This window comes from Rhinichthys klamathensis, unplaced genomic scaffold (assembly GCF_029890125.1).
Source record: "Rhinichthys klamathensis goyatoka isolate OS25496 unplaced genomic scaffold, OSU_Roscu_1.1 h1tg000003l_1, whole genome shotgun sequence".
Classification (NCBI taxonomy): domain Eukaryota; kingdom Metazoa; phylum Chordata; class Actinopteri; order Cypriniformes; family Leuciscidae; genus Rhinichthys; species Rhinichthys klamathensis.
Window position 1 is genome coordinate 6,202,501 of NW_026606556.1, and position 23,613 is coordinate 6,226,113.

The 23,613-nt window shown below is 39.8% G+C and overlaps 2 protein-coding genes across 3 annotated transcripts in view; both read left to right on the forward strand.

Annotated features, from left to right (window-relative positions):
* Nucleotides 1-17,407, forward strand: part of si:ch73-193i2.2 (transient receptor potential channel pyrexia) — an 18,450-nt gene extending 1,043 nt beyond the window's left edge. The window contains exons 3-19 of the mRNA XM_056250257.1: nt 192-334; nt 428-514; nt 670-820; nt 1,735-1,896; nt 2,102-2,211; nt 3,112-3,240; nt 3,326-3,417; nt 3,501-3,612; nt 5,518-5,688; nt 8,356-8,426; nt 8,502-8,669; nt 11,824-11,942; nt 12,018-12,222; nt 15,933-16,140; nt 16,227-16,303; nt 16,719-16,888; nt 17,097-17,407. Coding sequence (XP_056106232.1) covers nt 192-334; nt 428-514; nt 670-820; nt 1,735-1,896; nt 2,102-2,211; nt 3,112-3,240; nt 3,326-3,417; nt 3,501-3,612; nt 5,518-5,688; nt 8,356-8,426; nt 8,502-8,669; nt 11,824-11,942; nt 12,018-12,222; nt 15,933-16,140; nt 16,227-16,303; nt 16,719-16,888; nt 17,097-17,140 — 2,219 coding nt within the window. The 3' untranslated portion in view covers nt 17,141-17,407. The remainder of the gene's footprint in view (nt 1-191; nt 335-427; nt 515-669; nt 821-1,734; nt 1,897-2,101; nt 2,212-3,111; nt 3,241-3,325; nt 3,418-3,500; nt 3,613-5,517; nt 5,689-8,355; nt 8,427-8,501; nt 8,670-11,823; nt 11,943-12,017; nt 12,223-15,932; nt 16,141-16,226; nt 16,304-16,718; nt 16,889-17,096) is intronic.
* Nucleotides 17,408-18,323: 916 nt separating this feature from the next.
* The window catches only part of ubr2 (ubiquitin protein ligase E3 component n-recognin 2), a 52,420-nt gene continuing 47,130 nt past the window's right edge, over nt 18,324-23,613 (forward strand). For both annotated transcript variants that reach the window (XM_056250276.1, XM_056250268.1), the window contains exons 1-2: nt 18,324-18,445; nt 23,132-23,391. In XM_056250276.1, coding sequence (XP_056106251.1) covers nt 18,362-18,445; nt 23,132-23,391 — 344 coding nt within the window. In that variant the 5' untranslated portion in view covers nt 18,324-18,361. The remainder of the gene's footprint in view (nt 18,446-23,131; nt 23,392-23,613) is intronic.

Consider the following 23,613-nt stretch of genomic DNA (forward strand, 5'->3'; position numbering starts at 1 on the left):
ACATAAGAATAATAATAAAAAATAACAATTATATATATATATTTATTTATTTGAATTTTTTTCATCAAATATATTGCATTGTATTTTACAATGTATGTCCAAGGTAATACCATTAAAAAAAAAAAAAAACTATGGTACTTTTGTTTTCGGCATAATATCAATCCTAAATCTAAATGATTGTGTCTTTTTAGAGGAATATGTAGGCAACAAGTACAAGGGTCTGGCAGCAGATGAAGACGCTGTGGATGGACTGAAGAATACGAAGATCCAGCTGAATAAAAGGCTTCTGGATCACTTTCGAGTTCTGGCGGCCAGCAATAAAGACACAGATGAGGTTACATGACGCAAATGCTCCACTTTCCTGAACTTCGGGAGACATGGTGTCGTATTTGTCAGTGCCACACAGTGATATTGATTTTTGCTTTAGGTGGACCTGCAGTTGCTGAATGATGTCCTCACACATGGAGCCGACCCAAACTCAGCAGACAAATACGGGCAAACGGCCCTGCATGAGGTTAATGTTTGACTCCTTATGCAAGACATATATGCCATAAATTGTCATTCTGGGATGTAAATGATCAGCTGATGCTTGTATTGAAATATTGAGACTATAAGTCACGCCTTGGCTATGAACAGCTGTAAAGCATTCACAGATGTGTGTGTTTCTAGATATCTCGGGCGTGGAACGTGGATGTGATGCGTTTTTTCCTGGAAAGAGGGGCTGATTTTCAGAGGGCCGATGCCTTTGGAGTGACGCCTCTTCATGTGGCAGCAGCTCTGGATTATGAGGAGATGATGCACTTCCTGTTAGAAAGAGGAGGTGTGTGTCTATCAGGACTCAGCAAAATGCAGAATTTGTCTATCAGGAATTAAGAAAAAATTGTGATTTAAAAAAAATTTGGCCATAACATATAGGGTTTTGAAAGGAAAATGACTTTAAATTCAAACACGTTTAAAGAAAAGACAAGCCACATACATATATATATATATATATATACTGTATTGAAAAGTTTGCGGTCAGTAAAAAGTTTTTTTTCTGTTGTTGTTGAAGAAATGAATAGTACCTTTATTCAGCAGGTTCACATGAAATTGTTCAAAAGTGACAGCAAAGACATTCATGATAAATGCATTCAAATAAATGCTGTTCTTTTGCAATTTTCTTGGAAAATGTGTTTTCCACAAAATAATGAAGCATCACGACTGTTTTCAGCATTGATAATAATCAGAAATGTTTATTGAGCATCAAATCATCATATTAGAATGATTTTTGCACTGTAAAAAATAATCCTGTAAAAAAACGGTAAACTACTGACAGCCGTGGTTGCCAGCATCATACCGTAACAATACGGTGTGTTACTGTTTTTTGTGTTACAGCATATAGCTGTTAAGTTTCATACTGTAGCTGACAATACGGTATTTAGCTGTTAATTTTAAAAACAGTAACACACCGTATTTTTACGGTATAATGCTGGAAAACACAGCTGCCAGTAGTTTACCGTTTTTATCCAGGATTATATTTTACAGTGTGAAGGATCATGTGACACTGAGAGAATTCAGCTTTGACCACAGTAATAAATTACATTTTTAACATACATCAAAATTTCACAATGTTACTGTTTTTACGGTATTTTTGATCAAATAAATGCAGCTTTGGTGAGACTTCTCTCAAAAATGAATGATAACTTTTGTACGGTGATGTGTATGTCGTCTCTGAATGTTTCATCGTAACGGCAGCTGACATTGAAGCTCGCACGCTGAAAGACAAGCAGACTCCGCTGCACTTCGCCGCTAAGAATGATGCAGTTGGTGGAGTTAGGATGTTACTGCAGAACGGGGCGGACATCGCTGTCCGAGACTATAAAGAGAGGACGCCTCTACAGCTGGCTGCAAACTTCGGTAAGGCTTTTATTAGCAGTTCACCTGCACAGATAGACCCGAGTGGGGCTCAAACACCTGACCTTTTGGTCTTTGACTAGACAAGTCAGTAGTGTAGCCACGAGGTCAGTCCTCAAGCTCTAACAGTGGACAGTCGAAGGAGTCTCTTCTGTTTTGACTTCTGCATCCAAGGGTATGATGAGAGCTGTTGTTACTGTATGTGCAGATCGGAGTGAGACGGCAGGTTTGCTGCTGGGGTTTGGAGCCGACGCTGGAGTGCAGGACTCTGATGGACAGCTCTGCATTACTGCCATGATCACTAAAATGAGTCCTGTGGTGAGTACTCAAGGACTGCTATGGTTACAGTACAAGATAATCAACATTCGTACATTAGTAGATGCTGCCAAAGTGACTGTCGAATGAAAAAAATACTAGAAAAGGCCATTAATCCAAGATGGATACAATACAAGTGTTGCTGCTAAATGTTTTGAAATACCAAAGTAATGCAATACAAGTGCAAATGTTTTGTCTGGAGATTGCAATCATGTGGCATAATGAAGGCTAGTGAAATTCATTCATCATTTAAAAAAAAAAACATTCAATAAAATAATATTTTGTAGTATAATAACTGAAATATAACTCACATAAGTGAATCATTTTATAATTATTTTATATTTATGTCAGTGCTTATAAAAAAGGCAAGCTTCACATTCCTGTTTTTAAACTAGTAAAACACACACTTCTACGTTTGGAGTCTTTAAATTAATACTTTCATTCAGCAAAAATTCATTAAACTGATTAAAAGCGACAGTAAAACATTCTAAAACTAAATATTTCTATTTCAAATAAATGCTGTTCTTTTGAACAAATTTCCATTCATCAAATAATCCTGAAAAAAATGTATCATGGTTTCCACAAAAATATGAAGCAGCGCAATTCTCTTCAACATTTATAATAATCAGAAATGTTTCTTGAGCAGCAAATCAGCATATTAGAATGATTTCTGGAGGATCATGTGACACTGAAGACTGGAGAAATTATACCGAAAATTCAACTACATACATTTTAAAATCATTAAAAAAAAAATCATTTTAACATATCCAAATAGAAAAGTTGTTTTGAATTGCAATCATATTTTACAATATTACTGTATTTTTTAACAAATGAATCGTACCGACCCCAAACCTTTGAACGGTAGTGTACTATTCTCAGTGATCATCATCTTGGTGTCGACAGGCTGATCAGGCAATGAATCAGTTCCTTATGAAAGACCGAATGGCCCGACAAAAGTTCTACTACCTTCATCTTCTGGAGCCAAAGCCGGCTGACAAGACAAACCCAAAAGGTTCTGATCCGTCATCACCGGTACACATCTTTAAACATATTTCATATAAAGTTCCTCGACACAGGTGTTGCTGCATTGGGTTATGAGAGCTGTCTCTGTCCACAGCTGGAGATTATTGTCAATGAAGGTAAACTGGACCTCATCATGCACCCTGTAGTGCTCAAACTCATCACGGTCAAGTGGAACTTATATGGCAGGTAAACCGTGTCAAAGTCCAGCGCTGATGCATGGAGAAACATGGGCTGAGATTCGCATCATATTATTACATGTTTTCCCACAGGACGGGCGCCTGGATACTCCTGCTTTTCAACTTCCTGTTTATCGTGTCCTGGACAACAGTTGCCATATCTGTGTCAGTTCGTCCAAATGGAGATCGCTACAAGCTTCCTGAGGTCAGACTAACTACAGTTTATAGTCTAGGAACATTTTATTCAATGGTCCACTTTAGACATTCTACTTACTCTAGGTAACATACTTATCTCATCAGAGTATTAGTAGACTGTTATGGCGCTTTTCCACTGCTGGTACGGCTCAGTACGGCACGGTTCGGCTCGGCACGGTTCGGCTCGCTTCGCTTTTCCACTGCGTGGTACGACTCGGCTCAGCACGGCACAGCTCGGTTCGCTTTAGCTCGGTTTGGTTTTCCACTGCAGTTAGTACCGCTTCAAAGTGGGTGGGATTATAGCTGTGCCGTCGGATTTCTGATTGCTTAAAAAAAAAAAAAAAACAGGAGGCAAAATATTTGTGAATTTTATGTGAATTACACTGCGCAAACCAAATACCCACCGGATGAAGAAGGGTTGGCTCTCAGTCTCCACAATGCATAAAATATTCCTTTTTTTTTTTCTTTTTTTTTTCGTGTTCGCATTTATGAGGAAAAAAACAATGTTACGGACGTGTTCTCCGTTACGGACGTGAGCGCTCTGAAAGCGGCAATAAAAGATGCTTTAAAACTTTCACTTAGACATCCAACAGAAAGCACAAAACCTTTCTTTAACCTGAATTTCGTTTTGTATTAATTGTATCTTAATTTTAATCAGTGTTTCATCAACCAATTGCCTGGATTTAATAAATAAGAAGTAGTAGCCTAAATATAGCAGACGATAGATAGGAAACGGAGGCGCCGGCGTGTGAACTGGAGCTCGTCACATAAATGAACAGAAACTCAGCATATAAGGTAGCCAACTTGCCTCACATGTCTACTTTTAAACAGAGGCTGTTACTGGCTATTTAAATCTAGCGGGTTTGATGTCTCGCAAATACAATGACGCTGGTAGTGGCGATTCTGTCTGACCAATCAGTGATCTGCAGTGTGTTCACGTCACATTTTAGTATCGGTACGGTACGCTTGGAACCTCGACAGAGGTGGTACCATTTAAAGCGAGCCGAAGCGAGCCGTACCGTGCCGTACCATGCAGTGGAAACGCGCCACAAGTGAGCCGTACCGAGCCGTACCGTACCATGCAGTGGAAAAGCGCCAAAGCGTGCCGTACCGAACCGTGCCGTACCGAACCGTGCCGTACCGTACTATGCAGTGGAAAAGCGGTTAGGGTTCAGGTTTGTAGAATAAGTTGACGTAGTTGCAAATTCACTTTACTGACTAATTTAAATTAAATTTACTGTTAATAGAATGTCTAAAGTGGACCATCAAAATAAAGTGTAACCTTTTCATAATAGATCAGTAGTTTTGATATGTACAGTAGCTGCCAAAAATGATGGACAGCCTAGGAAAATTTACATCTTCACCCTTTATTCAAATATTAATACAAATTTGTTAAAGATTTTTGTAAACATATTGTGTAGTTGTGCTTGGAGACAATTTGTAATAATGTAATGAATCACGCCAAACTGTGTGGTCATAATGTTTGCCCGGCCGGCTGGCAAAAATAGTCAATGTATGCTTTTTTCCTGTGAGCTTTTTGCTTTTCTATACTTTTTTTAGTTTTTAACAGCAAAATAAAACCTGTAGCTTTCCTGTTGCTTTTCCCCCAAAAAATAGTTTTGTCAGATAAAACACCCGAACCAAGTTTAGTGTTTTAAAAATAAAACTATAACATATTTCCCTCATATTTTGAATTTGTAGGGTTATTAAAATCAGTTATTCCCTCTGGACATGACGTTTGGCCTCTACTGTAGGCTATAGGCCCCATTACGAACACAGTTTTCTTTCCTGTGTTGATGTTCCAGGACATATTTAACATGATGTAGAACACGCCATGCAAACAGCTGGACGAGCACTGGATTGCTTATAAACACACACACACACACTCATCCAGTCCATGCTCTGCTGTTGGTAGGACTGGTGGCGTGTGTTGCTGGTGGTCTTGGCACTGGTGCTGACGGTGACGGCGGTGTACAGGGAAGTGATGGAGATCGTGAGGTCTGGGAGGAAACTGAAGCACTGGCAGTGCTGGACTGTGCAGAAGATCAATGAGGACTTGAGCTGCTCTCACCCCATGTGGCCTGAGGTAACATGAGGAACCCACACATGCAGGTCTCATTCAAGAGAGAAAGGTCTAATAAGCTTATGGACTGATTTCACAATCTGAATTCAAACCTTTTGATGTTTAAATGCATCCCATGTTTTGGCATGTATTTTAAAGGGTTGGTTCACCCAGAAACAGGGCCGTCGCTAGTGGGGTGAAAGGTGGCGACAATTATAGATTATAAACCACAAAATCCAGCAGTTATACTATTTAGGCCCCTGTAGTATGAATAATTCTAATATTTATATTAGTTGTATGCCTGAGATTTAAATGAAAACCACAAAAACGTGCAATTTGGGTAAATATTTTTCCAAATATCTGCTTCTCTTACCTCCATAAAAATGGTTTAGTCCGACCTAAAGTATTTATTAATTATTCAGTCAGAGTCAGTGACAAACATCAGATGGACCCAATAAAATTGTAAGCCCCACCCCAGCTCGTGAACAGAACCAATCAGAGTTGAGGCGGCAGCCTGAAGTTAACGATGAACTTGGTGGAAGAGCAGGAGACTGACTGACTGAAAAATGTCGGGGAAAAAAGAAAACATAAATCAGGGAACCAGAAATGCCAGGAAAAGACGGAGAGGGAGGCAAGGAGAGTGGTTGTATCCCAGTCGATCAAGACGTTCTTAAAGACCGGTTATATATTGTTATTTCGCTGGGAATTAGAAAACTTGTGTCTACAGTCTGCCGTGTACAGTCATTTTTTATTATCGGTGCGCGCCACAATCGACCGAATGATTACGTGGTCTAAATTCCTGTCTTTTTACACTATTGTAAATAGAGTTTTAAAAAAATTACACGAGTCACGACGCATTGCATTATGCATCTGAACTGCCGGCTGATGATATTTAAAACATGGAGAAAACACGAATACAACACACTGCACTTGGATGAATGAATGTATTCGCTTTATTTAATAATAAGACAATGAATGTTTTTTTTTTTAATTAGACTGCATTCTTGTCAATTTCTAAATGTTTACTTTTTGATTTATGAATTATAACAGACTGATGGGGAAAAAATGTATTACTTTTTAAAAATTGGTTTTATTATTATTTAACAATTTCTTGCTTTTTGTTAGTTTTTATTAGTTGTAATTTTTAAATAAACATTTAACTTTTAAAATAAAGGTTTTACAACAACATCACCATCTTCTGTTATGTGGGCCTACATGTTCATCTATTGTACAGTATATGATATTGGTGGAGGTGGGGGCCCACATCAATATTTTTTCAGGGGGCCCCGAATCCTTTAGCTACGGCCCTGCCCAGAAATGAAAATTCTGTCGTCATTTACTCGCCTTCACGTCAAGCATATCTGAGCTTCCTTTTACCATATTTGATGTGCGTTGATCGATATTTGTATGTGTATAAAATGTTAAGGTAAATCTGTTCATATAGCAGATTATAAAGCAGTCATCTCTCTTCAGAAACTTGGATTAAACCTAACCACTCAATTCATATGGGCTACTTTTATGAGGTGTTTATGACATTTGGAAGTTTTGGTTGAATGAGGTGAAATGAGGTAAAAAAATCTTCAATTGTGTTGCAAAGTTAGGAAAGACATGACAGTGAGATGATGACAGTATTTTCATTTTTGGGTAAACTAACCTATTAAAAAGAGGTTTTCTCATACTAAAGACTATAAATGTAAGCTGTATTCACATAGTCTGTGGCATTCTGTCCACAACCACAGTTTATTTTTATTTTTTTATCAGCCTTCAAAATCTTTTACGGAATCGGTCCTTTGATCTTTTACACTGATGCACTTGCAATGGTTGTCTATGCAGGGGCAAATCATTGGAATATGTGTTAAAATACATACAACACAAAATACAATACTTTTAAAATGTAAAACTTAAACAATCCACCCACAAGAATTACATAAGACTGGTGCGAGAACCAATGAGGTTCATTCTCGTGTTACGCAGCTCGCAAGTAATCCAGCCTGAACGCAAACTGTTCATCATATACAGTGCTGGTCAGAATTAATGGCACCCCTGGTAAATATGATCAAAATTGGCTGTTAAAAAATAAATGTGCATTGTTTATTCAAAAAATTTGCAAAAATCTAACCTTTCATTGAAGTAAAATAATTGAAAGTGGGGGGAAATCACATTATGAAACAAATAAATAGCCATTTTTGATCATATTAATCAGGGGTGCCAATAATTCTGACCACAACTGTAAAGCGATTGAGTCTATTCAGAAAATTTGGACTCAATTCATATGGATTCATTTTTATGATCTCTTTATGACATTTGAAGCGTAAAAGTGATAGCTGTCAATGGAGGGACAGAAATGTCAGATTTCATTAAAAAATATTTTCATTTGTGTTCTGAAGATGAACGACATGAGTGTGAATAAATGATGACAGCCTTTTCATTTTTGGCTGATCTAACCCTTTAACCATTAAACCTTCTGCATTGCTTTCCCCCGTAGAATTCCATTGTAAGTGCATTATGGTAAGCACAATTTGTGTTTGTTTTAGTCAAAATCATTTTCAGTGTAAATGATGCTAACTTATTTTCAACTCAGAATGTTCATTTAAAGTTGACTTTGGTGTACACAGTATGCATTAATTTCTCATAAATAAACAATAATAAAATACAGAATTGTAATAATTAATGTTTTGCTTTATAATACAGGAACGCAATTACTTAGAAGGCCAAATTAGGTATATTCGAAACCTGAAAGGAACCTACACTCAAGACCCCTGGTAAAGTACTCAGAATAAGCCAGTGTAGAATGTGAAAGAGTGAATATACTAAGTATGCTGATGTGTCGCCCACAGGAATATCTTTGATTGGCTAGTGTATTTGCTGCTGCTGGCCGTTCTGGGCATCCACTTGACAGACATATTTCTAGTGTCTGCCGCACTTCGACAGAACAGTCTTCGCCTCTTCGCAGTGTCCATTATTTTCCTGTGGTTAAGGCTAATGAAGCATGTCCGAGCTTTTAGGTATGCACTGTTTAAGTAACTTTGGGATCTTGACCTCCACCGGCTCTTGCAGGTCAAGACTAATTGATTATAGAGGAACTGATTATGATTTCCAAAAATCGAATAACCCATATTATTAACACATCTTTCCTTGTGGAGTGAAATTAAAAATTAAAATGTAATTTGGAATGTTAATAAAAACATTTCAACGAATGCAGGATTATCCAAGTGTACACCGCCGGTCAAAAGTTTGGAATAATTAAAATTTGTTTATGTTTTCGAAAGAAGTCTCTTCTGCTCACTATAAGGCTGATTTTATTTGATGAAAAATACATGGAAATTGTGAAATATTATTACAATCTAAAATAATTTTTTTCTATTAGAATATATTTTCATTTGTAATTTATTCCTGTGATTTCTGAAAGATCATGTGACACCGAAGACTGGAGTGATGATGCTGAAAATTCAGCTTTGCATCAATAAATAACATTAAAAAAATATATTAACAGAAAATAGTTCTTTTAAATTGTTATAATATTTCACAATATTGCTGTTTTCATTTTCAAAATGGTTGAATCATAAATTCTCCACTGCTCAATTCAGTTTTAAAAGATGTATGCGTAAAATAAACAGTTTTTTAAAGGGGGTCATGAAGCGTCTATAATAGTGGTGATCTGAGAAAAGCCTCGAGAACGTCTGCTCTGTAGGAACACCTGGTCAGTGGCAGAGAGTTGCCATAGATACTTGTGCTGCAAAGCAAGGCCCTCAGATATAATGACAACACCTTACGGTCTCCTGGATGCTACGGCACACACAGCGCCTGAAGCCGAACTGAACCACCTGCTCAGTGGCCCAAACAACAGTGCTTGCATATCTCAGGTTTCTCTGAGACTCCACCGGTGGCCTCCTGTTTGTGAGCTAGGTAACCATGGGAATAGATGTGGGGGTGGGGGGATAACAAGGGCTTAACAGTTAAGGACCCAGAACCAGATATGGTGAAAGAAGACCAGGAGTCGTGAGGTTCAATCAAATAGAGAAAGGCCAGACTCAGTCACTTCTTCTAAGTGCTACCGCAGTATTTCCACATGATGGAACATCATTTCACTTTTCAAGCAATAATTGGCCACTTTTTCCAGCCTTTTCCCATTGTTTCCATAGGGATTGCAAAAATAACTCAGTAAATACTAAGACATGAACCAAATCAACCAGCTCCAACATAACTCACAATATTAAAAATACTTTGTTTAATACATTTTGATCAATATATAATTGATTGATTATAATAATCAGAAATGTTTCTTGAGCAGCAAATCAGCATATTAAAATGATTTCTTTAGGATCATGTGACACTGAAGACTGGAGTAATGATGCTGCTGATCACAGGAATAAATGCCCTTTTAATATACACTCGCCTAAAGGATTATTAGGAACACCTGTTCAATTTCTCATTAATGCAATTATCTAATCAACCAATCACGTGGCAGTTGATTCAATGCATTTAGGGGTGTGGTCCTGGTCAAGACAATCTCCTGAACTCCAAACTGAATGTCAGAATGGGAAAGAAAGGTGATTTAATAAATTTTGAGCGTGGCATGGTTGTTGGTGCCAGAGGGGCCGGTCTGAGTATTTCACAATCTGCTCAGTTACTGGGATTTTCATGCACAACCATTTCTAGGGTTTACAAAGAATGGTGTGAAAAGGGAAAAACATCCAGTATGCGGCAGTCCTGTGGGCGGAAATGCCTTGTTGATGCTAGAGGTCAGAGGAGAATGGGCCGACGGATTCAAGCTGATAGAAGAGCAACTTTGACTGAAATAACCACTCGTTACAACCGAGGTTCGCCTCAAAGCATTTGTGAAGCCAACACGCACAACCTTGAGGCGGATGGGCTACAACAGCAGAAGACCCCACCGGGTACCACTCATCTCCACTACAAATAGGAAAAAGAGGCTACAATTTGCAAGAGCTCACCAAAATTGGACAGTTGAAGACTGGAAAAATGTTGCCTGGTCTGATTAGTCTCGATTTCTGTTGAGACATTCAGATGGTAGAGTCAGAATTTGGCGTAAACAGAATGAGAACATGGATCCATCATGCCTTGTTACCACTGTGCAGGCTGGTGGTGGTGGTGTAATGGTGTGGGGATGTTTTCTTGGCACACTTTAGGTCCCTTAGTGCCAATTGGGCATCGTTTAAATGCCACGGCCTACCTGAGCATTGTTTCTGACCATGTCCATCCCTTTATGGCCACCATGTACCCATCCTCTGATGGCTACTTCCAGCAGGATAATGTCACAAAGCTCGAATCATTTCAAATTGGTTTCTTGAACATGACAATGGGTTCACTGTACTAAAATGGCCCCCACAGTCACCAGATCTCAACCCAATAGAGCATCTTTGGGATGTGGTGGAACGGGAGCTTCGTGCCCTGGATGTGCATCCCACAAATCTCCATCAACTGCAAGATGCTATCCTATCAATATGGGCCAACATTTCTAAAGAATACTTTCAGCACCTTGTTGAATCAATGCCACGTAGAATTAAGGCAGTTCTGAAGGCGAAAGGGGGTCAAACACAGTATTAGTATGGTGTTCCTAATAATCCTTTAGGTGAGTGTATATATATACCAGCTATTTTAAATTGTAATAATATTTCACAAAATGTATGCTTTTTTACTGTATCAAATAAGTGCAGCTTTGGTGAGCAGAAGTGATTTCTTTCAAAGACATTATAATATCTCAGCGACTCTAAACTTTCGAAGAGTAGTGTACTATTATAAAGTGAATGAAACTTTGCAAAAGACCTAATTGAGTAAAAAATTACAGTACAATTTGTCTATGGTGTCAATTAAAGGGATAGTTTACTCATTTACTCACCCTCATGTTGTTCCAAACCTATACATTTCTTTGTTCTTAATGAACACAAAGATATTTTGAAGAGCGACATTGCCTTTATTTGTATGAACAAAAAAGATTAAGACATTTTTCAAAATATCTTCTTTTGGGTTTTGTAGAAGAAAGAAAGCCATACTGGTTTGGAAGGACATGAGGGTGAGTAAATGATGACATTTTAATGATTTTCACTTCTGAAAACTGATCTTTGCTCTCTATTAGCCAACACCGTGGTCCATGACACATGATTGTACTCCAGGTAAATGTCTGATGTTATTCTCTAGAGCTATGGGTCCCTTCATTGTCATGCTGGGGAAGATTGCAGGAGACGTGCTGCGTTTCCTCTTTCTCTATATAGAGATCTACATCCCATATGCCTGTGCTTTCTGGATCATATTTGGAGGTACTGTCACAAAGACTTGCAGTATAGTTAAAGACATGATGCATGAGACATAAACGTTTCCTCTATTGCACTCAGGTTTAGCTGAGGTGCCCAGTATGGAGACGGTTCCTGAGCTGCTCTACAGCCTGTACCGCATCACCCTGGTGGATGAGTATGAGTTTGATGCCATGTTGGATGTGGACGCAGTGATGGCCTACCTTCTCTGCGGAACATTTCTGGCCCTGTCTGCTATTCTCTGTGTTAATTTACTGATTGCTCTGCTTTCTGACACCTTCCAAAGGTATTAGTAAGTCATATGTACTTTTATGATATGCATGTTAGGGGTGTAACAAATAACGATATATCAATATGAATCAATGCCAGGAAATGAAACATGTTTTAAATAAAGGATGAAGATATACATTTTCCTAGGTCGGACATCAATTTTGGCCACTACTGTATATATTTTAAGATGCATTGGAACTTTCATGTAAGACGCTATTGAAACTATGTTAGCTACATCTGCATGCAATGTCGATCATTCTACGCATTTTCGTCAAAGTGCGCATTCTCTTTTAATCTGTTCAAACACCACAATTGTGATGCAGAAACCTAGAAGATGTCAAATTGTCACTGACCATTTTTCTGTTTGGGATGGTTGGGGGGTGGGGATGTCCCCCTCAGTCTGTGTACGATCGCTTTCCGGTCGGCGATTGTGTTCCATGTGGTGGAGTTGGTAGTGGTCCGTTCGGGAGGGTTGGGGATGTCCCCCACGATTTTGTTCGCGATAGCATTCCGGGTGGTGGAGTTGGTAGTAGTCTGTTCGGGAGGGTTGGAGATGTCCCCCGCGATTTTGTTTGTGATTGCGTTACATGTAGTGGAGTTGGAAGTGGTCCTTTCGGGAGGGTTGGAGATGTCCCCTTCGATTTTGTTCGTGATTGCGTTCCATGTGGTGGAGTTGGAAGTGGTCCGTTCGGGAGGGTTGGAGATGTCCCCTTCGATTTTGTTCGTGATTGCGTTCCGGGTGGTGGAGTTGGAAGTGGTCTGTTCGGGAGGGTTGGAGATGTCCCCCTCGATTTTGTTCGTGATTGCGTCCATGTGGTGGAGTTGGAAGTGGTCCGTTCGGGAGGGTTGGAGATGTCCCCTTTGATTTTGTTCGTGATTGCGTTCCGGGTGGTGGAGTTGGAATTGGTCCGTTCGGGAGGGTTGGGGATATCCCTCTTGATTTTGTTCGTATTGCGTTCCGGGTGGTGGAGTTGGAAGTGGTCCGTTCGGGAGGGTTGGAGATGTGCCCCTCGATTTTGTTCGTGATTGCGTTCCGGGTGGTAGAGTTGGATGTGGTCCGTTCGGGAGGGTTGGAGATGTCCCCCTCGATTTTGTTTGTGATTGCGTTCCATGTGGTGGAGTTGGAAGTGGTCCGTTCGGGAGGGTTGGGGATGTCCCTCTCGATTTTGTTTGTGATTGCGTTCCATGTGGTGGAGTTGGAAGTGGTCCGTTCGGGAGGGTTGGAGATGTCCCCCTCGATTTTGTTTGTGATTGCGTTCCAGGTGGTGGAGTTGGAAGTGGTCCGTTCGGGAGGGTTGGGGATGTCCCTCTCGATTTTGTTCGTATTGCGTTCCGGGTGGTGGAGTTGGAAGTGGTACGTTCGGGAGGGTTGGAGATGTCCCCCTTGATTTTGTTTGTGATTGCGTTCCATATGGTGGAGTTGGAAGTGGTCCGTTCGGGAGGGTTGGAGATGTCCCCCTCGATTTTGTTCGTGATTGCGTTCCAGGTGGTGGAGTTGGAAGTGGTCCGTTCGAGAGGGTTGGGGATGTCCCCCTCGATTTTGTTCATAATTGCGTTCAATGTGGTGGAGTTGGAAGTGGTACGTTCGGGAGGGTTGGGGATGTCCCTCTCGATTTTGTTCGTATTGCGTTCCATGTGGTGGAGTTGGAAGTGGTCCGTTCGGGAGGGTTGGAGATGTCCCCTTTGATTTTGTTCGTGATTGCGTTCCGGGTGGTGGAGTTGGAATTGGTCCGTTCGGGAGGGTTGGGGATATCCCTCTTGATTTTGTTCGTATTGCGTTCCGGGTGGTGGAGTTGGAAGTGGTCCGTTCGGGAGGGTTGGAGATGTGCCCCTCGATTTTGTTCGTGATTGCGTTCCGGGTGGTAGAGTTGGATGTGGTCCGTTCGGGAGGGTTGGAGATGTCCCCCTCGATTTTGTTTGTGATTGCGTTCCATGTGGTGGAGTTGGAAGTGGTCCGTTCGGGAGGGTTGGGGATGTCCCTCTCGATTTTGTTTGTGATTGCGTTCCATGTGGTGGAGTTGGAAGTGGTCCGTTCGGGAGGGTTGGAGATGTCCCCCTCGATTTTGTTTGTGATTGCGTTCCAGGTGGTGGAGTTGGAAGTGGTCCGTTCGGGAGGGTTGGGGATGTCCCCCTCGATTTTGTTCATAATTGCGTTCAATGTGGTGGAGTTGGAAGTGGTCCGTTCGGGAGGGTTGGGGATGTCCCTCTCGATTTTGTTCGTATTGCGTTCCGGGTGGTGGAGTTGGAAGTGGTACGTTCGGGAGGGTTGGAGATGTCCCCCTTGATTTTGTTTGTGATTGCGTTCCATGTGGTGGAGTTGGAAGTGGTCCGTTCGGGAGGGTTGGAGATGTCCCCCTCGATTTTGTTTGTATTGCGTTCAATGTGGTGGAGTTGGAAGTGGTACGTTCGGGAGTGATGGAGATGTCCCTCTCGATTTTGTTCGTATTGCGTTCCGGGTGGTGGAGTTGGAAGTGGTCCGTTCGGGAGGGATGGAGATGTCCCCCTCGATTTTGTTTGTATTGCGTTCCGGGTGGTGGAGTTGGAAGTGGTCTGTTCGGGAGGGTTGGAGATGTCCCTCTCGATTTTGTTCGTATTGCGTTCCGGGTGGTGGAGTTGGAAGTGGTACGTTCGGGAGGGTTGGAGATGTCCCCCTCGATTTTGTTTGTATTGCGTTCCGGGTGGTGGAGTTGGAAGTGGTCTGTTCGGGAGGGTTGGAGATGTCCCCTTCGATTTTGTTTGTATTGCGTTCCGGGTGGTGGAGTTGGAAGTGGTCCGTTCGGGAGGGGTGGAGATGTCCCCCTCGATTTTGTTCGCGATAGCATTCCATGTGGTGGAGTTGAAAGTGGTCCGTTCGGGAGGGTTGGAGATGTCCCCCTCGATTTTGTTCGTGATTGCGTTCCATGTGGTGGAGTTGGAAGTGGCCCGCTCGGGAGGGATGGGGATGTCCCCCTCAATTTTGTTTGCGATAGCATTCCATTTGGTGGAGTTGGAAGTGGTCCGTTCGGGAGGTTTGGAGATGTCCCCCTCGATTTTTGTTCGCATTGCGTTCCGGGTGGTGGAGTTGGAAGTGGTCCGTTCGGGAGGGTTGCGGGTGGGGATGTCCTTTTTGTTTTTGTTCGTGATTGCATTTCGGGTGGGGGTGTGTAGGTAGTTGGAAGTGGTCCGTTCGGGAGGGTTGGGTAGTAGGGATGTTCCCGTCAGTCCATTCACAATCGTGTTCCGGGGATGAGGGGGGCATTCGGTGCGGGGCCACCCCTCTGTCCATTTGGCAGTTGCACCGCCCTAGGGACGGCCTTAATCCTCAAACAATTGATGATCTCATGTGAGATTTGATAGATTTTTTTTTTTGTGTGGATGTCCCAATTGGGATACAGGATTTGCATTTTTTCAAAGAGTTCTTGTGCAAATGCAACTGGTTGTGTAAAATAGGCACATATTATTGTTATATTTATATATTGATTGCACGCCCCTGGATCTAATCAAATTTGTAATCTTTGGTGCCATGTTTTGAGCTATCTGCAAATTCTATATTGATGGCTACGAGAATCGATGATAGATCATTTCGTAATGAAACGTTCAATTAACAGCCCTAATGTTTATTGGGCATTTTGGGCACGATGGATATGCTCACTGTGAACTCTCATTGTAAGGAAACGACCTGGGTAGAATTTTCATTTTTGGGTGCACTATTCCTTTAACCCCTTTGCTGAACGCTTATGTTTGCAGGGTCTATGACAACGCACTGGCCAATGCGGTGATGCAACAAGCAGCGATCATTCTGCAGATAGAGGAATCCATGTCTTGTCTGAGACGTTTCTATGACAACGAGCACATCCACCGCCATTGCGCCCCGCTTGGAGAATTCTTTGATGATGATGTCACCACTAACCCAGATCAGCATGCAGAGATGAAGAAGCTTACAGAACAGATCAAGGTTTCTACGTTAACAACTACTGGACGTTATATTTTAAATGTCTTTTCTTATATCGCAGAATAACTGAAACTTTGCATGCTCTGCAGGATACTTTAGATAAATATCTGAACATCCAAAGAGAGACAATCTCACCTCAGTATGCAGATGCCAGAGATGTCACAAGGTTGGTAGATTGAACATCTTGGAACTTATTGGGCTTAGATTATTGCATTTTTCGTGTTACCATCTTTATTACATGTATTGAGACAAGTGATGTTCCTAGAAAGCCTAATATGGTGAACGTGATTTCACCAAGTAGCAATCAACCAATCATTTCTTTGGTTCATCCAGTTTATGTCAAGTTTAGGCTTAGAACCAGGGTGAAGTACTTAAACATCAGTGCAATTCACCTTTCATTACCCTCTGATTTTAGGGGAAAGTTATGGTTAGGTTTAGGGGTAGGGATTGGGTAAGGACTACATTTTGGGACAGGAATGTTGATCCAGGATCAACAAAATTATGTTGATCCAGGACCATGTCTTACTTGGCAAAATCACGGTGACCTGCCTAACATACGTATGTTGTTTTTGTTTTAACAGAAGGAGAAGCGTCGCACCTCCAGAGAGAGAAGAACATCTCAAGACTCTTCAAAGACTTCAGAAAGACCAGCAGAAGCAGAGTCAGGACCTGAGTGAGCTGAAGGCTGAAGTGAAGGAACTCCACAGTTTGCTGCTCAATCTGATCCAGCCCCGGACAAACTCAACATCATGTAAGAGACTTATTCTGCACTTATTATGGAAGTCTGTGGGGCAAACATGCTGTTCATTGCAAGTTCATTTCTGCCCATTTTTACTGTTTTTTTTTAATGAGGTAGTCATTGAATCTAAATTATTGTCTGTGCATGGTTAACGACAAAGTGCAACTTAGGTTCATGATCCAGAATATTCCTTTAAGTAATATTACTGGTGTTTCTGCAGCCACTGATGAGGATAAGACACACTCAGAGACAAAGCAACTTTAAACCGGATAGCAAAACCTCTGAAACTGATCAATGAACTACTGAAATCAACACCAGATCCACCAGGAGCAAGACTTGGAAAGGATTTCTGTGCAGCAAGTCATACATGATTTTGTGACCAACATTTATTTTATTATTTTATTCTTAAGTTATGCATTGTACCAAGTTACTGTAACAATATAGGTTTGCTTCTGTGTATATTAAAGTGACTTTATCTTAAAGGTTTTATTTAAATATTAAATGTGAGAGAAGACCACGACTTAAAAGGAATTGTTCACTCATGCATTTTTTCCCCATCATTTACTCGCCTGCATGCCATTCAAAACCCATATGCTGTTAATACACACACTGCCAGTCAAAAGGAAATTGGAATTATTATGATATTTTAATGTTTTTGAAAGAAGTCTCTTCTGCTCACCGAGGCTGCATTTATTTGATCAAAATACAGTAAAACAGTAATATTGTGAAATATTATTACAATTTCAAATAAATGTTTTTTTTATGTTAATATGTTGTAAAATGTAATTTAGGCCTATTATTGTGATTAAAGCTGAATTTTCAGCATTGACCGTCTTCATTGTCACATGATTGTTTCTTGAGCTGCAAATCTGTATATTAGAATGATTTCTGGAGGATCATCTGACACTGAAGACTGATGAAATTATGCTGAAAAGACCTGCTTTGATCACAGGAATAAATGATTTTCTTTAAATAGTTATCTTAAATTGTTATAATATTTCACCAGGAGGAACAGAAAGAACATGTAATTATTATTAATATTCACTAATAATCTTACTGTGTTCAGATTCAAAAATGTGATGCCAGGTTTGGCATCACTGATAGATCAACTGGATCAACTATGGTTGATTGAAAAATAACTGCATAATGATTTTTCAAAAATGCACTAGAACAGTTTCACATCATGAGCACCTCTATGAAACCTTAAAATACTGCCTATGTAGGGAGTTTATTAGAGAAATAACAGCATACAGTGTTTGGAAGGACAACTAATTTCCTTTGGAAACACCATGCTTTGGTAAAATCTGTGAGAATGAGTGGCTGGCTACTATCGTGACTTGTCACCAAGGCAACAGCAGGGACACACACCGTACTTTTCCATTACTCAGCAGAAAAGTTTTCCAGGTTTGTGACGGAAGTAGGGCTCATTTCCGGTTCCCTCACTGGCACTGCTGCTTCTGCTGCTGGCTGGGCACTGAAGGAAAGATGGCGGCGGCCGAGACTGATCGCGATGCTCCGTCCGCTCTGTGTAGCGAATTCCTCAATTTCTCCGCAAAGGACACCGCTGCGGTAGGCGACAGTTTTATAAAGACTCTGCACATGCCCTATCCTGATGAATTATATATATTAGTTGGCGGAAATCGATGCGAGGGCGAGGAATTTTCTGTTTTTCTCGCTCCTCATCTCGGGTTGTTTTGATGAGTGTTGTCCTGCTAACGCGCTAACAAGCTAGCCTGTGAAATGTTCACACCTCAAGCTCCAAAACACGCATTTAACACTCCGTTTACACATGTATTTCTGTAATATATCTGCACGTTATAAAAGCTTAAATCTCTCGCATTTGGTGTTTAACTTATGGCTTTGCTTACAAAGAATTGAGCTTTTAAAGAGATCTGTCAAGAGTTGGATAAAAACAACATTGGCTTTGTTCATTATCTTTACGTTTTTGCGTTCTTCTAATAACATTGTTTCACGGACAGCTCTTTTGACACGCTGTTTAAATTGATTTAGACAAGCAAACTGATCCTGTCTATTTGTGTAGATTTTCTGCATTCCTGTAAAAACATTATAACGAGCTGTATTTCTTTCGCTGAACAGCAGGTGTTGAAGAATGCTGTGGTTATCAAACTAAACAGTAATATATTTGAGATATTCCAGTTACGTGTGTTTGTTTTTCTTTTTGCATATCGGCTTACCCACTTATTACCATGTCACGTCTGTCTGATAAACACAAGTAGGTTTGTTTTTACAATGTAGCACAGACGGTGGCTATTTAAAACCATATACAATACCTCAATATGTCGTGGTTTGTATTGTCTGATAGACTGAACTACAGCAGTGCTCATTATCCTGACTATATTAGACTCTATTAATCTCCATGTGCATGAAAACATGAATCATTTTGTGTTATAGGTCTATAGCGATAAAACTGCAATCTCAAATCAACTCATGTATATGGTGAATTGTCTGAAAAGAGATGCTGGATTGTTTGGCTATATGCTCTCTAGCACTAAATCCAGGTTAGTTGGTCGATGTAGACACTCACAGAGACTGCCAAGTTCCGCTTACTGTGCATATGTAATCCCTGTGTTTCCTTTTAGCATGTGATTGTGGAACATCCCTGCTGTTGGACATCAGCTAGGTTGTTATTACTGTATTTTCTTTAGGAACAGAATCGCATACTATAGTTACTAAACCTAGTGAGCTTCCTACATGGATGGCTGTCTTCTAATCTAAGGCATGCTTAATTTTTTTGTGCAATTTTGTGCAAATTAGTATACGCGGATACATGGATATGCAAATGAGCCCCGCCTCCACTCACTCATAAAGGCTCGTCTGCAAGTAGATGTATCAGAATGGTAATGCGTTTTATGAATCGCTCTCTACAAAGTCAGACACATAACTGAAATCAACATGATTAGCCTCCCTCGACTATGTTATTGTTAAATGGCTAATATTGTGTTGTTTGTTACACAAACCATGTTCCCGTTCATCATCTCAGACAGCTGCCTTCTAAAAAACAGCATCCTTATAAATATTTTGAACAACTTTGAGAAAGGCATATAGTTCATCATTACATCGCAATATACATCATATACATAATTCACCCGCTGTATTGCTAAATGTACCTGATTGTTCATATCAACAGAAAATATAGCGGAAAAACCTGGCTTCTCATGAGACTTTATATTTAAAAATCTGTCAATTTAAATGTAAGAAGTCACTGAGTGGCTGATTTGAAAAGTTAGTAATAAAATAAAAGAAAAAGTTAAACTTTACATAAAGTGCCAGGTCTAATTATTTTGCATTTACACTCCAAGACTTAATACAGATTATTTGACATACTGTATCAGATTGTTTTGTTGCCATTACTGTCAAAGACAACTGATTCAATTGCACATTTAAATACGGTTGTCAATCTAGAAACTTTGCAATATGTAGTTAGCAGTAAAAAATAAAAAAATATACAGAAAGCGAGCCATTATAATCTAGAGATGCACCGAAATTTCAGCTACCAAAATGTTTCGGCCGAAACAGCAACTTTCAGTTTGGGGCTGAAATGGTTTTGAAGGGCTGAAGCAGTGACCGAAACAGATGTTTCTTTAGTGCTTCTCTGATGGTATGTTTTGACTGTGTTCTGTGTCTATTTTGTGCACACAACGTGGATAAATTACACCAGTTAAACATGCCAGCTGTGCGGACACTTGCTCTGGATCGACAATATTAATTTCTTGATTTTAATCAGTATATGGTTTTTAAATGTAAAATCGTTTAGTCTTGTGCTGCTTTCTGTTGATGCGTGAACAAAACTTAACTAAACATTTGTAGCGTGCCTGCCATCCGATAATCGCAAAAAGCTGTGTTACTTTTAATATGAAGCAAAGTCTCATCTTAAATTCTGTGTATTTTATTATGAAATTCAAACAATAAAGTCATTTTGGTGCTCTTTAATACGGTTTGACAGATCACTGTAATGCCTCAGTTCAAGCGCACATGAACCAATCATCTCATCACTAGTGTTGGGTACCATTCATATTAACCAGTAATTCGGTGCCGGTGCCTTTATTTTTGTGGTAATTTAGACATGTTTACCTCAATAACTGTAAAGAAACTAAGTGGTTTGTATTGTAGTTATTGACATTATGCCAGAGCTGCCTTGGTCGCTGTCTGCCATTGTCTGTGGATGCTTAAATATTAATAAAAACAACCATTTTAGTAATAAATAAAAATTTCTATAAAATGTTTTGTTTTCCACAAATTCTGTGTTGTGAATCTTTTAGTAATCAACATGTTTGAAACTTCTAATTAAAATGAAAAATAGTCAGATGAAATTAATTTGATTAAATGTTTATTTCATGTAATTTCCACCAAAAAATCCATATTGTAATGTCTGCTGTATAATCTATAGAAAAAAAAAAAAAACCACAGACATTTTATTTGGTCACACTGCACATAGAGCTGCACGATTAATGGTTAAAAGATTGAGATCTCGATTCAAACACCCACGCAAAATTATTCCCAACTGACAGCGATTCTTCTGTGTCTATTAAACCTTTGACTAAACACACCGCAACATTTAAATCTGTGTTCACGCAGAAAATGTGAAAAAAATGTGTTTTATCACAGAAGTACTGCGATCAAAGTTTATATTTCAGATAAAAATACTGTCTACAGCAGTGATCAAAATAGAGCAAATCCCAGATTTAAAGTAACTTGGTGGTTCAAATGACGATTATATCGATTACACCTTTATGCCACCATTTTGCGACAAGTGAAAAAATATGTTAGATTCGCTAAACGCTGATTCATCCAGTTATGAAACGTGATGTATTTGAATGAGTCGGTGAATCATTCATTCATTCAAACCGAGTGTTTAAATATTTCAGATTAATTAAACATTTTAAATAGACGTTAGCAATTAATATTTTGTCAGAACCTCTAGTAAATTACGTTATTTTGTTTAGTTGTTGGAGAATCTTGATCTCAGTTTGAAGAAAAAAAAAAATCGTGATTCTCAATGTATCCAGAATCGTGCGGCTCTAACACTCACACTTCTAGAACAAACATTGTGTTCTGCCTAGTACTTGCTAAATATAAACTTAGTTGAGAAATGTTAAAAATGACTGGTTGTCCTGTAAGGTCATGCAAATATAAAACAGTGGATGCAGCAATGCAGTCAAACACTGACTATACTACTAGTGTTCCTTTCCAAACCTGACCTTTGCCCACCTGATCTATTTACCTTGCCCTTGTTTTTGTTTTTATCTCTGTGTCTGCTTTCACACTGTAGCACTACTTGACTAAATTAATGTATTCAAAGATTTTAAAAAAATTTAAGTAAAAGGCTGCATAATTTCTAATATTCAGACAGTTGTGTGTTAGGGCTAGGAGAAAAAATCGATTCACCTAGATATCGCATTTTTATTATTACAGAATCGATATTAATTCAAATGAAATTGCTTTATTTTCCATCCTTGCTTCTAGATGAGGTTGACAGAAGTCATAGATATATACACTAGATGTCACCTTGCAGAGAGAGAGAGAGATGAGACAATAGAGCTGCACGATTCATCTTTAAAAGACTGATCTCGAGTCAAACACCTACGTGATCATCTTCCATTTCATCTGTCTATTAAACCTTTGACAAAATCATATCGCAACATTCACAGCTGTGTTGCCGCTGACCCAGAGAGAGTCGTCATGAAACCGCTTCACAAACAGTCTTTTCAACCTCGTAGTATCATTATTTCTGTGATACAATATTCAAATTATCATAGAAGTACTTGGATAAAAGTTCAAATATAAACACTGATGTCTACGATAGCGATCAAAAAAGAGTAAATCAGCTTTTGATTGAAACTTGGCGCTTAAAATAACGCATTTATCGATTACATTGTTTCGCCAATAAGTGGTGACAACTGACTGTTAAAAAATATATTTGTTATTGAATCATTTATTCAAGAGTATAGTATTATATTATGCTTCTGAAATAAAAGATGTGATAAATTGTTTTTGTAAATACGACTCATCTTATACATCATGTTTGTCTGTATAAGTGTATGATTTAACTTTTCCCCATAGTCTAGTGTTAAAAAAAAAAATCGCAATATTTGTAGAATCGTAATTCTTAAAATCGCAATACATATCATATCGGCACCCAAGTATCGTGATAGTATCGAATCGGGAGATAGGTGTATCGTCCCAGCCCTATGTGTGTGTGTGTGTGTCTCTAATATTTGACCCATCTGTCCACAGAAATGGCTACAGGTGAGCAACCTGCCCAAAGAGGTGTACCAACACTTGGCTTGCTACGTCCCCAAGATCTACTGCCTGGGCCCCAACCTCAACCCCCAGAACGAGGACCTGCTGGCTCAGCTGCTGCTCCAGGGCCCGCTCGAGTGGTACCTGTGCGGGGAAGAGCCGTCCGTGGGATTGGCCAAGCTGGAACAGAACAACCAGCCCTCACAGCTCTGTGGCCATGTGTTTAAAGTGGGAGAGCCAACGTATTCCTGCAGGTACACTGTCAAAACTTCATCGTCATCTCTGTCTGATCCACCTAAAGAAGGGTGTTGATTCTCATCTAGTCTGCACCCACAATTATTCTCAATTCGTTTGATGTCAAAGGCATTAAAACTAGTGAACATGACTCTGTGAGCTGCTCACTGTCTATTGCCTAGACAGATGATTTAGTGGGTTGAGTCTGTCAAGATGTATTTATTTATTTTTCCCCATGCATG